The following is a 16,021-nucleotide window of genomic DNA, read 5'->3' on the forward strand; positions in this document are numbered from 1 at the left end:
CAGTTATTACTCACAGCTTCCCTCTTCCCCACGTCCCATCCTTGTCACCACCCTAAGGAGAGTTTCAGCCACCAGGAGATCGCTGATGTGCTGCCCCATGGCCGTGGTGTCTGTGGGAGTTAATGGCACCCAGGGAGCCCAAATCCAGCTGGGAGATGTCAGAACCCACGTTAGGTCACACACAAGGGCAGGTGGGACAGGGCAGGACAGGTTTGCTGGATGGCAACCACAGCTCCCGAGAACAACGTCACAAACCTGAATAACTTGAAGGGCTGGACCAGGAATTTGTGGATCTGGCCTGTGGGATCACCCAAACCAACCTGATTTTGTGTCTGCAGCATCAGCTCCAGGGACAATGTGACGTCCACAGAAATCACCTTTTCTTTTGACTTTGCTCAGAAAGGAAAGACAGCCCTTAATAATTTTAAATCTCACGTTTTGGGGTAATTAGATATACACAGATGACTTTTTTGTAGCTAATTTGGGTCATTGATTCTATGTGTCTGTTACTGCCACTGCTGTATTCCAAGTTTGGGAGAACACAAGAAATTCCTTTTTCCTGATAAAGAACATTATTCTATCATCTGCATTACAAATTGTCTTTTATCATAGCTATGATTTAATCTGATAATAAACTTCTAAGACTCAGGCAATAGTTTCACTCACCAAGTCACATTTGATACCTTATTTCCCATGGAAACTTGAAATTCTGTTCAGTTCCTTTAATCAGTATTCAACAAATACAATCCCATTGAAATTTGTTTTTCTTTCCAAAGGGTAATGGAAAAAGGCCTCCTCACTAACATTCAGATATGAGCACACCTAAAAATACCTAATACCAGGAAACAATTATACTTCTTCACTTGAATTAATAATTTGCATTTAGAAAGGAGGAAAATATGCCCATAAATAATTTTTCCCCAGCTTCCTATAAAAAACAAGGACAATCAATGTGAATCTGTAGTTAAAAGTACCAGGAACGTGGTAGTCCTGCAAAGATGTAAATTGCTCTTAAACATTGAAAAGCCAGACCTTGGGAGAATGGGACACTTTTTGCACTGTGGTGCAAAACCCCAGTTTTTTGGGGAAAAAAAAACCAAACAAACCTTTTTTTCTGGTTTGTGTACATTCTTTTATATTCCAAACCAGTAAATCCTTCCCTCTGGAATCTCCTAGGGAACTGAAGAGTTATGGTTTCCCCAAGGTTTCCAAAAGCAGGAGGAAAATAGGAAAATAAAGAAATTCTTTTCTCTTATTTCCTTTTTCTTAAAAGGAAGAAAATAACCATTTTATATTTGAATGAAACCTAATACTCAGCTTAAGTAAAATTCTTTATTTGCTCCCTGAGTCTGTCATGACTTTGGTGAGATTTCCAGAGAAATGGATGTGGGATTTGAAATAGGAAGTTCAACATTTTCCTTAGTAAAGCTGAACAGAGGGTATTGAGGTAAAGCAGGATTTTTGAGACAGCACAGTCTCCTTCCCACATCCCACCCCTGAAATGAGGGAAATCTGAATGAATTTCCAAAGGCTTCAGTGTTGCCAAATGTTGGGAGAGAAGGCACATCAAAAATATCTTTACAGAAAAACATAACCTACCTATCTGTCTTTTGTTAATCAAGGGAGAGGTGGTGGTTCCAGAATTTCTGCTGGGGCTTCCAGCTGCTGCTGAGGTGGGCACCACCATGAGAATGAGAATGAGAGAGACCCAGTGGATCCAGAATTTCTGCCACCTGCTTCCCACCAGGGCTGCTCATCACTGAGCTCCCAGTAGCTGAGGGCTGCCAGCTGAATTCCAGCCTTTCCTCTTCATCCATGGATCCCCATCATCAGAGCAACAGCACCTCCTCAGGTCCAAGCCAGATGGATTGAAGGGAGAGGTCTCAGACTGTGCTGCCAGGGACAGAGCAAAGACACCTCAAACATGTGGGGAAATGGTGTTTTTCCTCAAATTTCTACCGATATTCCATGAGCAGCATCCCTGAGCACAGCACTCTGGTCCTGGCATGCCTCCAACCAATTCTTCCCCTCGTTATCTCTGTTCCCCCTTCTCCCCCTCAGCTTCAACCCTAATATCCCAACAATATGTAGGAAAGATGGAATGTGGGAGGTTGGAGAGCACAAGAGCAGCCCCAGCCCCGGCAGCTCTGGACGTTCTGCTAATGACTGGAATAATGATGGCATTCCTGTTAGGAGCTGTGGAGATGACATGACAAACACCACTCACAATTCCTGTAGAATGTGCAGAAGGTAACTTGGAAACAGAAATGTTTTGAATGTAGAGCGAGAACAAAAGAGCCCCTTGGCAGCTGGATCTCTCCTGCTGTGGTGTTCCAGGGCCCTCCTGGCATGTTGCAGTGTCTGGAGCTACATCCCAGGTGGTGATGCTCAAGTTGAACCTCCCTGTGTGCTGGGTCCTCTGCTTGCAGGAATTCTGGCCAAAACAAAATGACACACAGGCTCCTGAGGAGGGAAAGAAGAAGTTGATGCTCATGGAATCATTAAGTTTGGAAAAGACCCCCAAGATCTCCAATGTTCCTTCATTCAAGCCCAGAAATCGGGCACCCAAGTGTGGTGTTGGGAGTGGTTTTCCCTCCACCCTGTGCAGGTGCCATCCCACTATGCCAGCAGGATGCAAGTGTCCAGATCCCACATTCCTCAGGCCTGCTATTGGACAGGGCCAGCTCGTGGTGCTGGAATGAGGCTGGGATGAGGCTGGAATGATCCCCACGCACACAGGGAACACCTTCTCTCTTCCACACATCAGCATCCAAGGGGCAACGTGAGCCAGGGGCAGCAGCAGGAGATGGGAGGCAGGGAAAGACATCAAAGGCAGGAGGAGGAGGGGTCCAGGATGAGCAAAGGGGCTGAGGAAAGCCAAGGAAAAGAAGAGGGTGCCTGGGAGGCTCTCATTTGAAAGCTGAAGGCTCCCTGCCAAAGCAAACAGTTGGACATGGAGGGCTCTCCATGGCTCGGGTTCACTTGGACCATCTGGCATTTATTGAAATTGCCTCCCTTTGTGTTTGCTCCAATCAAGTGGGTTTGTATTCCTGCTTTCTCTCCCTCCTTTCTCCTCTCCCAGGCCAACACATAGCTTCTGTCCCGCTTTCATCTCACACATCCTCACAACAGCTATTGAACAAAGAGCCCCAGTGCAGGGAATGAATCCCAGGAGGAATCAGGGATGGGGAGAAAATGCCTGCATATGGACAGCCCCATGCATGGCCCTGCTAGCCCTTGTCTTACACACTTCCACTGCTTCCCTTGGCCCTCAGTCTGGGAAGGCAACAGACTGAGAGGAAAGATGGAAAGAGAAATCAGAGCAGAAGTTAAACGGGAGAACAGAAAAGCAGGGAGGAAAAAATCCTTCCAAAAGGTGCAATTGCAAAGTGATGACAGGCTGGTGGAAGGGAATTAGCAGAGAGGAGGGCTCTGCTCACCTCCTCCCCTGCCTGCTCTGCTGTGTGAGCAGATAGAAGCCAAAAGAGCCGTTTTGTTGGGAACTTTGGCATCCGCCGCTCTCCTGCAACAAGGGCGAGAGACTGAAATAATCAACATTTTCTGCAGCACAGAAATGCAAACACTCAAATTCACATCTCAACTGACAGTTTCAGTCAAAATACATCCCCCTGACGCTCTTCAGTTAGAAAAGATTCACAGACTCGTTTCACAGCAGAGCCTGCAGTCCCAGGCCACATTACACAGCCATGCTGCCAGAGTTTGGATTTCCTGTAAGTCAGCAAGAAGCCTCTGAGGCTCGGGATGCACTTCCAAGCCTATTGCATGGAGGAGCCTTTCCAGTGGTTTTTCAGGAAGCCTGTCCCAGTAGGAATAAAAACAAAAAAAAAAAGCAAAGAACACAATCACGAGGGTGGGGAGAGGTTTCCTTTGCCCTGCTCAGCCTCTGGATGCTCCAGAGCCAGGACATCATTCAGCACAAGAACCCATCCAGCAAATTCCCACCCCTGCCACTCCAGCTGGGAGGTCTGTGTGGACTCCAAGGACTGCAGAAAGGAGCTCGGTGGCTCTGCTGGCACAAATTAGTGGAGCTGAAACTTTAGATCAGTGACAGAGCCTTTTCCTCCTGGGAGCAGTAAATTGTGATGCCGGTCCCTAAAGACCCTCCTTGCCATTAAGTGATTAATGAATTCATTAACACCTCTAGGAACACGGGAAATATGACACGGACAGCCTGCCTAGGCTTTGCAAAGTATTTTTCCTAGGGAACAGCAGAGAAGAGTGGCTAATTAAGCTATATGGCCCATGGCAGCACTACTACATTTATCCAGAGGGGATGAGCAGAGGGATGAGATTCTGTCTCCTGCTCCTGACCAGCTTTTATTTGACCCATAACGAGATGCTAAAATCAAGGGTTTATTGCTATTATAAACCTTTCATTTGAAGGGGGGAGGGAGAAGGCTTTTTACTGTAATGGCTTTAATGACTTTCCCAGCGTTCCCAGTCCAGAGGTGGAATGGTCCCAGAGTATCTGCATTTAAGGAGAAGGGAAGAAATTGCACAATGGCCTCTTCGAATCCTACAGAGAGGCTTAATTCTTGCCCTAAAGCCACGGTCACATGCTCCAGCCCATTTCCCTGACAGTTTTATTTACCAACTGTAACATAACCAACAGACCAAACACTCGGGATGAAGTGTGAGCCAGGCTCAGGCTGTGACACCTGCACTAAATCAGGGCCCAGGATCACCTCCTGCCATACCTCAGCAGGACACTCCTGCTGCTCCCACGGCTCCAGCCAGGCAGCCAATCCTTCCCTGCCACAGGAATGACAATGCCACTGCCCCATGTGTGCTTTGGATCCGTGTCCCAGGTCTGGCTTCCCGTGAAGCCTGGCTGAAACCTTCCATCAGAGCCCCGGGGCAGCCAGGAAGGGATGGCCACATTCCCTGCTTTGGAGGGATAAATAGCTGCTACTTGCAGCTCATTTCCCTTCCTTCATCCTGGGCTTCTTTGTCCCTATGTCCCATATTTCACAGAATCCCAGAGTGGTTTGGGCTGGAAGGGACCTTAAAGCTCACCCCATTCCACCCCCTGAAATGTGCAGGGACACCTTCCACTCTCTCAGCTTGCTCCAAGCCCTGTCCAACCTGGCCTTGGGCACTTCCAGGGGAAGTGGGGCAGCCACAGCTTCCCTGGGCATTTGCTGTATTGCTACAGACAACGTTGGGTGCATCTCTGCAGCCAGGAATGACTGCAGGAATTCCTTCCCATAATCCAAGTGGGACAACTTTCCTTCAGCCCAGAATGGCACAGAGAGTTGAGACTGGCCTGTGCCTTTCCCAGTTCCTTGGGAGCACAAGCTTGGGCTTCTTCACTTCCAGAACAAGCTCAGGAAGATCCACAGCAATCCAAGGGGACCAGAGATGCTCTCTACAAAGCAATTTTACTACTTGAAGGCAGCAGAGGTGGCAGGGAGCCACCAGGATTTCCTGCAGGTGTGGGGGCTTCAGGAAATTTTAAAATTGGGGAGAATTAGGCTGGAAAGACAACTCCATTTTAAAGACAGTAAATTGGAGAGAGCTCAGAGAAAGCCCCTACGAAGATGAAAGGACAGCAGGTATTGATTTACGTAGGAAGATCAAAAGAGCTATATTTGTATATTGTAGTTTAGCTAAGTGATGACTAAGTGTTTAACGGGGAGGGTTTGAAGGACACAAACTCAGAGAGGGTTTGTGCAGTGAAGGAGATGAACAGGAGCAGTAGGGCTGGAGAAGAGAATGGGAAAAGCAGATCCCAGCTGCCTGCAGATGTTTTTTGGCAGGGGGATGTGAGCAGCCCTGCTGACACCCAGCCCCAAGACACACGTGGCAAACCAGTGTCCCAAAGCTTTCTAAACCCCATCCTGCACTTTACAAGTCCACTTCCAATCAGCTCAAGCCATGCCACAGCAACCAGGAGCACAGGGAAGGTCCTTGAGGGGCCCAGGGTGCCCTCACAGCCCACACAGAGGGTGACACCAAGGTGACACCAAGGTGATCAACCTCTGAGTACTGGGAGCCCTGTGATTGCCCTAACCCAACAATACCCCAGGACAGAAACAGAAACAACTCTATATCTCAGATCCACTTCTGAGGATCCTATTGTCCTTCTCCATCCACTCCAAGTCTAAGGAATTCATCCCCAGTCTTTGAACTTACTTAGATATGTCTGGAGCTATCGCTTCTTTCCTGGAAACAGTGTTCAAAAAGATTAACCTGAGTATGGCACAGGACCTAATCCACCTGCAGGCTCTGGTGACATCCTTGATTGCAGGGGATCTGCTCCATTCTGTTCCACCTCTGCTGGGTTACTCAGGATTTGCAGGGAGAGGGACGGTGATGCCTTGGGTTTGAGCTTTTCTATTTTTCAGAATCTCTGCTGCTTAGTGTGTAACTCTGAAACTTCATGTTAGGTGTTAGCAAGGTCTCTTCACAGGGGAGTTGGACACAATGATCCCTTTCTAGCCAGAGAATCAAGGACAACTGGTACCCAAAAGCCAGAAACAACAGCGAGGGAAAGGGGGCAAGCCAGGGGCTGAGACTTCATAGCCTGGGGTTGTGCTCGGATAATTGACCCCAAGATGAACCAAAACTTATAAAAGTGTAAAGACTCGTGACCAAGATCCACCTTGGATTAGATCTGGGTGTAGCCCCAGCCAGGCTCTTGCACTGCCCAAGGTGAATCCTTTCAATAAATTCCTATTTTATTCCTTTTGCTCTGTCTGGTCTCTGTTCCAGGTCAGCCTTTCCAGGCAACAATGGGACCACAGCCAGAATAGCAAAAAACTCTTCTGTTCCTCAAGGCCCAGGTGGGGAAAAACCAGTTAAAGTGAAAAAAAGCCACTAATGAGTGACACCCTCAGCCTCCCCCTGCGGGCCAGGGTTGGCACGTGTCTCTCCTGTGCTCCCAAGAGCAGAGCCAGGAGAATTTCAGAGGCTGACACCTTGGAAATCCTCCAAGGAGAAGAATCCTGAGTGCACAGGATAGGCAAGAAACACATGGTAACATCCTGGGTTGTGCAGGGCTGCACAGGGAAGGATCTGGGGGCCACAAGCTTCATTAAACAGCTGAATTTTTAAGTTACCTCACAGTCTGGAGTGTGCTTACTCTGCTAAAGGCTGAGCTGCTCACCTGAGCAAAGCCAATCCAGCCCTCTGGAGAGGAGATGGAGAAGGGAAAGGGGAAGACAAGCAGGACAGAGAGAATCTGATAAGAGAGCCTGATTGAATCACTCTGCCATTACCTGGGACACCCTGAAAACTTTATGGCCTCACTTCATAGCCTGAAAATACCCAGAGGAAAGCTTTTGCTTCAGAATCTGGAGGGACATCCAGGCAGTTTAGATCAATTCCAGTGCTCTGCTCTCTGTCCACATCATTCAGCATTTTATCCACCATTTGCTGGAGTGATTCTCTTTGCTGGGAATGTTTATAGACAGCAGAAAGGGAGGTCACGAGTAAGTAACGATGAGAACAGGGCAGGTCACAGTGTGGGTTAAATGAGCCCAGTACCAGGGGCAGGATTCACGGCCCCTTACTGAGCCACTAAATACATTTTTCTCACCTTTTCCTATCAAGTGTCAACAAGATCTACCCCAATCGAGGGCCCCTTGATCCGTGTGGCCAAGCAGGGATTCAGGAGGATAAACATCCACACGTGGTTGGAAAGGGTGACAACACACGGGGTGTTTTGCTCAGCCAGACACAGTCACTTGACCACGAGCTGCCCACCCCCTCTTCACTGCTGAGGTACATCACTGTGGAAAAATGTAGTCTGATGCAAGGCAGTGCAAGATAACACCTCTGGGAACCAGGAATGCAAATGACAGCTACTTCCAATGTGAGAGATTACCTCAGAAAGCACAGACTGCAGCAGGACTAAAGATGCTGTCCCTGGAGTAAGTGAATATTCATCTAAGCAGGGACAGGAACCAGCCTTTCACTGGACATTTGCATTTTTTTCTTCTCTTACCCTCCATTTTCCCCTATTTCACCCACATTTGCATGACTTTATATGAAAAAAAAACAACTCTCTCCAGCATTTTAGATGCTGTGAGAGCCCTTGTGCAGAGCATAGCACAGCTCTGGGTTTTCAGAGCTTTTCTAGGAGAGGTGAGGTGTCCACACAGGGAGGGGAGGCCTTGGAGAGCATTTAAAAGGATCCCCTACACACAGCTGAGAGCTGGAAAAATTCTGAACTCGGGTCAGCTTCCTCAGTTTGCCAAAGTGTTGCTTAAAAAAAACCCAAAACGTCTAGGCATCAACATGGAAATATCTTGGCTTGCAGGGGACTTCCCAGGATTTTGACAACAAGATGAGGAGATTCAATGCCTGGAAGCTCAGGTCAGATAAACCACAAAATATAGAGCAATTTCCCTGCAGGGAGGGACAGTGGAGGACCTCACGAGGGTGTGGGTCCTCCTCCTTGGACACTGCTGTAGTAGATAATTCCTTTACAGCCAGGCTTTCATCCAGCTCCTGGGAGACAGGAGCAGGGGCTGGATGGCTCAGGGCATCCCTCCGTGCCCCTGCTCCCTCCCTTGTCCCCTCAGCCCTGACAGGAACAGGAAATTCTGGGTAATCTGCTGCTCAGCCTTGCACTCCCGATGAAGCTGCAGTCCAGTCTCACTCCCCAAGACCTCAGGAAGGAATTGGTTGATTTGTTTTCCTCCCCCAGGCTCGTTCTGCCGGCAGATGTTGCTTGCTTGTTCTTTTTGTTATCTCCTCACCTTCCTCTGAATGGTCAGAGATGGGCTTGGCTGGAGCCAGCACAGCCAGGGTTTGTGGGTGTGCCAGGAGTGGGGGTCACCTTGTTCTGTGCCCTTTGGGACCAGCTGGTGCCACCTCACCCGGTCACACAGAGTCTCTGTGACATTCGGTGACACTGGTGGGCACCATAACCAGAGTTCATAACCTGGACAGCACATCCTTTAGTCTGTCAAGTGATCCCACTACTCAGAACCTTCCAGACCTGCCCAAATAAACATATGTAAGAGTTGAAAATCAATCTCTCCCCTGCCCTGTCCCCTGGAAAACTCTCTGATGGCTAAGCCCATTAGGGGAGGAGCAAATCTCCTGGAAATGTCACAGTTGATCTCTGCTGACCTTATCAAAGTGCAGGATCAATACACTGACCTGTTCGGAGCAGGAAACCTTAAGCAAAAGCCAAAGAGAAGCAATTAAAGCAGAATTTCAAGAATGGGAGTCGGGGGGGGGGGGGGGGAGGAAAAACCCCCTATTCTTGCTGGAGAGTGAAAAACAAATGAGCCAAAAGGAACCGTGATGCTGAGAATTATCATCTACATAATTAGTATTTGATAAAGCAGGAAATAAAACGTAACATCCATTCATCATGCTGACAGCTGCAGGACCGTGGTGCCAGCCTCTCAGGAGATGGGGGTTGTGCCTTTAGCAGTGTAGGTACCAATCCTCACCTCCAGCCTGCCCTGGGACATCCCAGGGCATGGTTTGGAACACGATCCTGTGCTCTGGACTGCCTGGATTTGAAGGGTGGAGAACCATCAGTCTTGGGGACAGCTCAGGAGCTTCCAGTGAGTCTGGGACCTCAGGCAGCCTAGAGAGATAAAGTGATTTTCCTGACACCTGGAACTCGACCAGCTTCCCCCTCATGGCTGCAGCAGTCCCTGCCTTGGCTTTGAACTGAACAAACATCAGCATTTTGAACACCTCATCCCGTGCTGGGAGGTGGCAAAGCCATTTCAAACAGCCTGGAGCCAGCCTGCCTTGCAGGACAAATATGGACAGGGGCAAGGAATGGGCCTGGGCACCCAAGGAGGTGCAACCAAAGGATTTCTGGTCAAACACAACCCATCTCAGGTCCTATAGACCAAAAAGCAACACTTCCCCTCTGGGGGTCCTCTGATTTTCCATAAGATGCAAGAGTAATTTCAGATAAATTTGTTATTAACCTTCCCATGAAAAGGGCAATCCACAGTGAAGAGGCTCCAGAGTGCAAAGAGGAGCTGTGGTTCCCACAGAGGACAATTTAAAGGAGCAGGTGACAGAAAGAACACTAAACAAAATCAAAGAGAGGGAGATTAAAAGGTAAATCACTTGTAGGACATCTAGAGCAGCTCTCTCTACAGGGCTTTGCCCAAAGGAGAGATATTTTCCTTTCTCTTTATAGCAATTTTTAAGATTTACCTTTCCTCACAAGGGTGAACACGAGGCATTTGAAGGCAACTCAGCAGAAGCCGACTTTGCCTCTCCTGACACAAAGAGCCAAGTCCCTGCTGGCAGCACCACACATCCACCCTGCTGTGCCCACTCGGGAGAGATCCCTGTCCATCGGCTGAGGCAGAGAATTTCACTGGAAAAACGATAAAAAATTCCCTTGAGTGCTGCAAGTGCCCCAATCCCCACGTGAATCATCTCACCATCAACCACAGCCTGCTGTGAGGAACAGGAAGAGCTCTGCTCCCAGCCCTTCCTCCTTCCCTCCCTTTTTATTTGCCATCCCCTCTAATTTCATCAACTTCTTTTGCTGCCTGCTTCTTTATAATCTCACCTCATTAACCCACGACAAGGCAGGATCTCAGCTCTCCAGCTGACCACCTTTTCCCAGCACAGACAGAGCCCTGTGAACAATGTCTTTGGGATGTGTTTCAAAAAAAAAAAACAAAAAACAACAATCAAAGCAAGTCTCTGCTGTCCTGGGGAATTCTCTGTGCACTGAGTGCCTCATCAAACCAGGGGAAAGAAAGCAACAGCAAATTTAACAGTGCCATCCCTAGCAGCCACAGATGGCTGTAGTTCCTAAATAAGAATTACATTAGTGCGAAGGAGAGGGGAAAAAAATTAAAGGAAGAAAGGAAAATATAACAGCTGTATCTTAAGCCTGGAGGCTGATGCTAAATCTACATTTGTAGATGCTTTCAGCACTGGCAATAAAAGTCAAGTTGCTTCCACATTAAAGGGGCACTGCTGAGTGTTTTATGCAGCATCCTCGACCTGCTGATCATTTGGTGGGAGCATCCTCCAGCTGTCCAGCAGGATGGGGACCTGGGAAAACAGAAGGAGATGTGTCCACAGAGGAAAGAAGTGGGGGAAAGCATTAATATTTAATGGAGTGTTTTACACTGCTCTGAATGGAGTGTTCTGCTACAAAAAACACCAACAAAAACCAAACAAAGACAAAAATCAATAGTGCACAATGGCCTTCAGTGCACTGACAGAAACATCATTCGCCCTCTCGTCACTGCTGTCATGTTAAAACCACAGCTCCAACAATTTCCCTAGCCTGGAATTCTGCTGGGTGGACAAAACAGAGGAAAAAGGATTAGGGGCATTGACTTGAAATCTTGACCCCTCCAAAGCAGAGGAAATCTCACTCAGGACACAGGAGCTCAGGTGGCGTTCATGGAATGAATTGGAGAATTCCAGAATGAATGGCAGGATCCCAGAAGTGTTTGGGTTGGGGGGGAGACCTTAAGGGTCATCTCATTCCACCCTCTGCCATGGGCAGGGACACCTTCCACTATCTCAGATTGCTGCAAGCCCCATCCAACCTGGCCTTGGACACTTCCAGGGGTCCAGGGGCAGCCACAGCTTCTCTGTGCCTCCCCACCCTCACAGGGAAGAATTTCTTCTGTATATCTAAGATAAATTTCCCCTCTTTCAGTTTGAAGCCGTTCCCCCTTGTCCTGTCACTCCATATGTTGTCCATAGTCCCTCTCCAGCTCTCCTGGAGCCCCTTTATGCATTGGAAGGAGCTGTGATGCCTCTCTGGAGCCTTCTCTTCTCCAGGTGAGCACCCCCAGCTCTCCCAGCCAGAGCAGAGGAGTCCAACCCTTGGAGCATCTCTCTGATCTCCTCTTGGCTCTCTCCAGCAGCTCCAACATCCTTCTGGTGCTTTGGATTCCCAATTCCTTTCCTGCTGCCCATGCTGGGGATCAGCCCAGACCAGGGGTTCTGGTCCCAGGGAGCACAGTTGGGTCACACCGAGCTCCTCATCCCCACACCCACAGGTCCTTCTGGAAAGCTCTGCTCCCAGCTGAGGGGATGCTGAGATTATTCCCCATGATCTGGGAAGGAAACCAGGAGTTTGCTGCCAGCAAGGAGCACAGGTGACACAAGTATTGGAGGAGCAGTACATGGTGACCTGCCTGGGCCTCCAGCATGGTCCTGAGTCACCTCCACATTCATGGCTGTGCCCAACCTGCAGCCAGTTCAGCACAGCATTTTCCTGAGGCAGATTCTCTCCGTGGAGGGGTGGGAATGCTGAGGATGAGCTGTGGGAGCAGAGCAGCCCAGGCTGATCCCCAGAGACACCTTCATAAACAGAGACAACCCAAACCCATCCCATCCCAAATCACGGAGCTCGAGTGACACACACGTGTGTGCTGTCAGGGATTAGGTCCCTTGCAATCTCACACATCTCTTTTCCCCCCTTTTTCTTTTTAAAGGTTTCATTTCTCTCATGTTTCCATCAGTCTATGACAAAATGCAAAATTACTTCCACCGTGTCCGAGCTGTGGAACCTTCTGCCTCCTCCTGACCTGTTCAGCATTTTTACCACATTCATTTATTTTTATTACACTTCATTAGAGCAATGATGTCCTCTAAGCTACTTGGGATCTTCAGCAACCCATGGCTACTCCCTCCCTCACAAACATTGCAGATAATTCCTGTTTTGCTGTCATATTCCCTCTCCATCCCTGAATTAGCTACGCCAATTAATTACCAGCCCCTGGGACTGCTCTTAGAGCACAAGCCCTGAGGCTGAGGAGTGAAAGGGATGTTATTACACAAATGAGCGAGGTTTGGCTGCTCTTACCTGGGCTCCCTTGGGATTTTCCATCAGAAGGTTGATTTCCTGCAAAAGGAACAACTCACCTGGGCATGTCAATGCCAACACATTCTTGTTTCTAAACAAAAAATTACTCGAGTGTTTTGACAACATCAAAACATCATGTTTCATTATTTTGAGGGCATGGAATACTTTGATATTAATTCTAAAACATCTTTTCACTTAGAAGTTTCTCTTATAATCCAATTGCTTTAAATGCCAAAATCAACTCAAAATATGTAAACAATTTTTAATGGTTTCACAGGGACATGTCAGGACAAAAAATACATTTAAATTAAACTCCATTATTTCTTCCCTGAAATGGGAAATGCGCTTCTTGCTCAGGTCTAGACATCAGTACAACATCTTGGTGGACTCAGATGTAACTGAGAGAACCCACCCAGGAGAGATGGACAATGGGGCTAACAGGGAATGCTGGAGGGCATGGAAAAATACAGACTGAGGCAGGAAAGAGGCAGAAGGATGAGCTGGGAAGAACAATGCTGGAGGCCAGGGAAACGTGAATTTGTGATGCCAGGTGCAGTATTTGCACCTGGGCCAGCTTTCAGGGAGTTTGGGATGGGAATGGAGAAGCTGCCAAAGGAGGACATTTCAGAGCACTCATTTCAAGGACAATCCACAGAATCCTTTGAAATCCCATCAATTAGTGAAAAGCCCACCCTGGAATTTCCTTCCCTCTCAAACAGACTCCCTACTGTGTCAGTGTATGGAGGGGAGATCTGGAAACACCAGGTCTGTCATTCCGAGCTGCTCTGAGCCCAGAGAAAGAGGATCAGTGCTGAGTGCCTGGCTGGGAGAAAAGCTGGAGCCATGCTCTGAAGCACATTAATTGCTTATTAATTACCCCATTCATCACGGTGACACCCTTGTCTGCATTCCCAGTGGCACCCTTGCTGTTGGCTGGGACTGTCACGCTGCTTTGGGTAAACTGAGACACTTCTGCTGCCTCACCTCAGACCCTCCTGCACCCCAAAGGGTGGAAAATAAACCAAAAAAACCCACACCTTCACCAGAATCCAAATGACAACATGGCAGGTTGGAAACTCACCCCTCAGTGGCAGCAGGGAAAGGCAGATGAGAGGGGACTTCCAGGACAAGGGTGCTCCTGGAAGCCTCGAAGTTGGGGATTCATGGTACAATTTGCAAAGTGTCATCTTGCAGAGCCCATCCAGGGCTGTGCTGCAGCTTCCCACAGGCAACTGCAAGTTCCCATTAAATCACAGAGAGCTGTAAACCAATCACCAGGGAAAATTTCTGTTCCATCACCGGTGCTTTTTCTTTATTTCATTATTTATAGCACTCTCTGATTTCCAGCAACTTTTTTATTATAAAAAAAAATTATTTTCTTTGTCTGAAAATTGATATAAAAAGAAATCCATCTCTCAGCCGTCATTTCTCTTAATGATGTTTACATCAGCAGATGGGGAAAAAATCACTTTTTAAACAGAATTTATTACCCGCTGACCCAAAGCTTTCCCATACATCACTGTGCTTTCACAAAGTTAGTTTCCACAGCAACATGATGTAACTCTCCAGCGTGTCTGGGAGCTGCTGATGTTAACTCTTCCATTCCTATCCGTATTTCTTTGTGAAGGGATACCTTGGCGACATGGACACCTCAAAACTGGATGATAGAAGCCATCTCCTGAGTTAGAAGGGACCCACAAGCCTTATCCAGCCCTCACTCCTGACCCTGCACTGACACCCCAACAACCCCATCCTGTCCCTGAGAGCTTTGTCCAAACGCTCCTGGAGCTCTGGCTCGGGAAGAACCCTGGCTCTTGGAAAGCTCAGGCTCAGGAGTGCTCTGCAGATAGGGAGGGGCATCTTTAAGTTGTTTTGTTTAATGAGACATCAGCTTCAAGCAAGAGGGAAAGGCTGCAGGTGTCCCAGGGAAAGAAACCAGCTGGGCAGGGATAGCACAGAAGGGAGGAGATGGATGTCTGGAGATGCTCATCCCAAAATCATGGAAAGGCTTGCATTAGAAAGGTCCTTAAACATCATCCAACTCCCAAGGGCAGGAGTGCCTTCCACTAGACCAGGGGAAGGGCTCAGCACAGCACCAAGAAACTCTCCAAGGATCTGGCTCCAGACTTACTCCAGCCCAGCTTCAGGCCTGGGTGGATTTAGTAGCAGATCTGGCCTCTCAGCAATCAAGGTTCAGCTCCAATAGAGACAGTTGCACCTATCACTGCATTTATTGATTGCCAGGATGTTGATAAACAATTGATTTTTTTTTTCTGCAAATGTCACCTGGAAGGAGTTTTATGCCTCTGTGTAGCGGGAGCGAGCGATAGCAGGAGCCTAACAAACAGAGAACACAAACTATCTCTGCTAGGGCAGATAATTCCTGCTAGCAAACAGCTGAGTAATAGAAAGAAGTTGCTTCTACTGGGATTTGGGCGTCGAACGTGGTGGGAGATGGGAAAAGCATTTGCTCAGTGCTTTGGCTGAGAAATCAGTGTGTCACTTTGGCACCTTATCAAAGGAATCCAATATCTGCAGCCCCTTGGCTGGAGCCAGTTACAGAGCAGTAAGGGATCCACCTGAGGAGAGATGGAAATCAGCTCTCAGCACAGCCCTGCCAGAGATCAGAGGCTAAAGAGATAAAGGCTGTGGGACCGTGGGAGGAGTGTGACAACCCCCAGAGACAAATTGTGCTGAGGGAAAAGCAGCCCCACGTGAGCCTTGTTAGGAGAATGTCACACAGAGAGCTCTGGAGTCAAAAAACAACCAGGCATTTCAAGGGGACAAGAGAAAGGCAGGTTCCCTGTGGCTCCCTGAGACCTGGTGCCATATATCAGATTAGAAACCAAAAATTTGGGAGGAAAATGTAATCCAGGCATTGGAGTCCTTTAGGAAAAGATGACCGTGGAATTAACATATCCCCAACTTGGGAAAACTTAAAGTAACATTCACAAGAGACAGCAAAGCAAAAGGGCACACTGGAAACCAGGCCCTGGCAGCTGTGATCTCCCCAGACATCCTTGGATGCTGCAGAGATCTGCTGTGAGAGTCCTCCAAGGAATTCCAAGTGTACTGTGGGTCTGTATTTAACTGTGGAAATCAGCCCTGTGTGTGGTATGCAACAGATCACTGACATAGCACTGCCAGGGTCTACAGAGGCAGAACTTCCTCCTAAACTTCCTTCTGCTCTCCCTTCAGCACTTCTAAAAACCCACTCAATGGCCAGAA

The 16,021-nt window shown here is 48.2% G+C and overlaps 1 protein-coding gene across 1 annotated transcript in view; it reads right to left on the bottom strand.

The window, feature by feature from the left end:
* Nucleotides 1-16,021, bottom strand: part of LOC148222555 (uncharacterized) — a 48,424-nt gene that overhangs the window by 12,962 nt on the left and 19,441 nt on the right. The window contains exons 4-7 of the mRNA XM_088170614.1: nt 9,432-9,571; nt 3,441-3,523; nt 2,228-2,434; nt 1,600-1,888 (exon numbers count right to left, since the gene is read on the bottom strand). Coding sequence (XP_088026740.1) covers nt 1,757-1,888; nt 2,228-2,434; nt 3,441-3,523; nt 9,432-9,519 — 510 coding nt within the window. The 5' untranslated portion in view covers nt 9,520-9,571 and the 3' untranslated portion in view covers nt 1,600-1,756. The remainder of the gene's footprint in view (nt 1-1,599; nt 1,889-2,227; nt 2,435-3,440; nt 3,524-9,431; nt 9,572-16,021) is intronic.

Source organism: Sturnus vulgaris, chromosome 10, assembly GCF_052056855.1.
Source record: "Sturnus vulgaris isolate bStuVul1 chromosome 10, bStuVul1.hap1, whole genome shotgun sequence".
NCBI lineage: Eukaryota > Metazoa > Chordata > Aves > Passeriformes > Sturnidae > Sturnus > Sturnus vulgaris.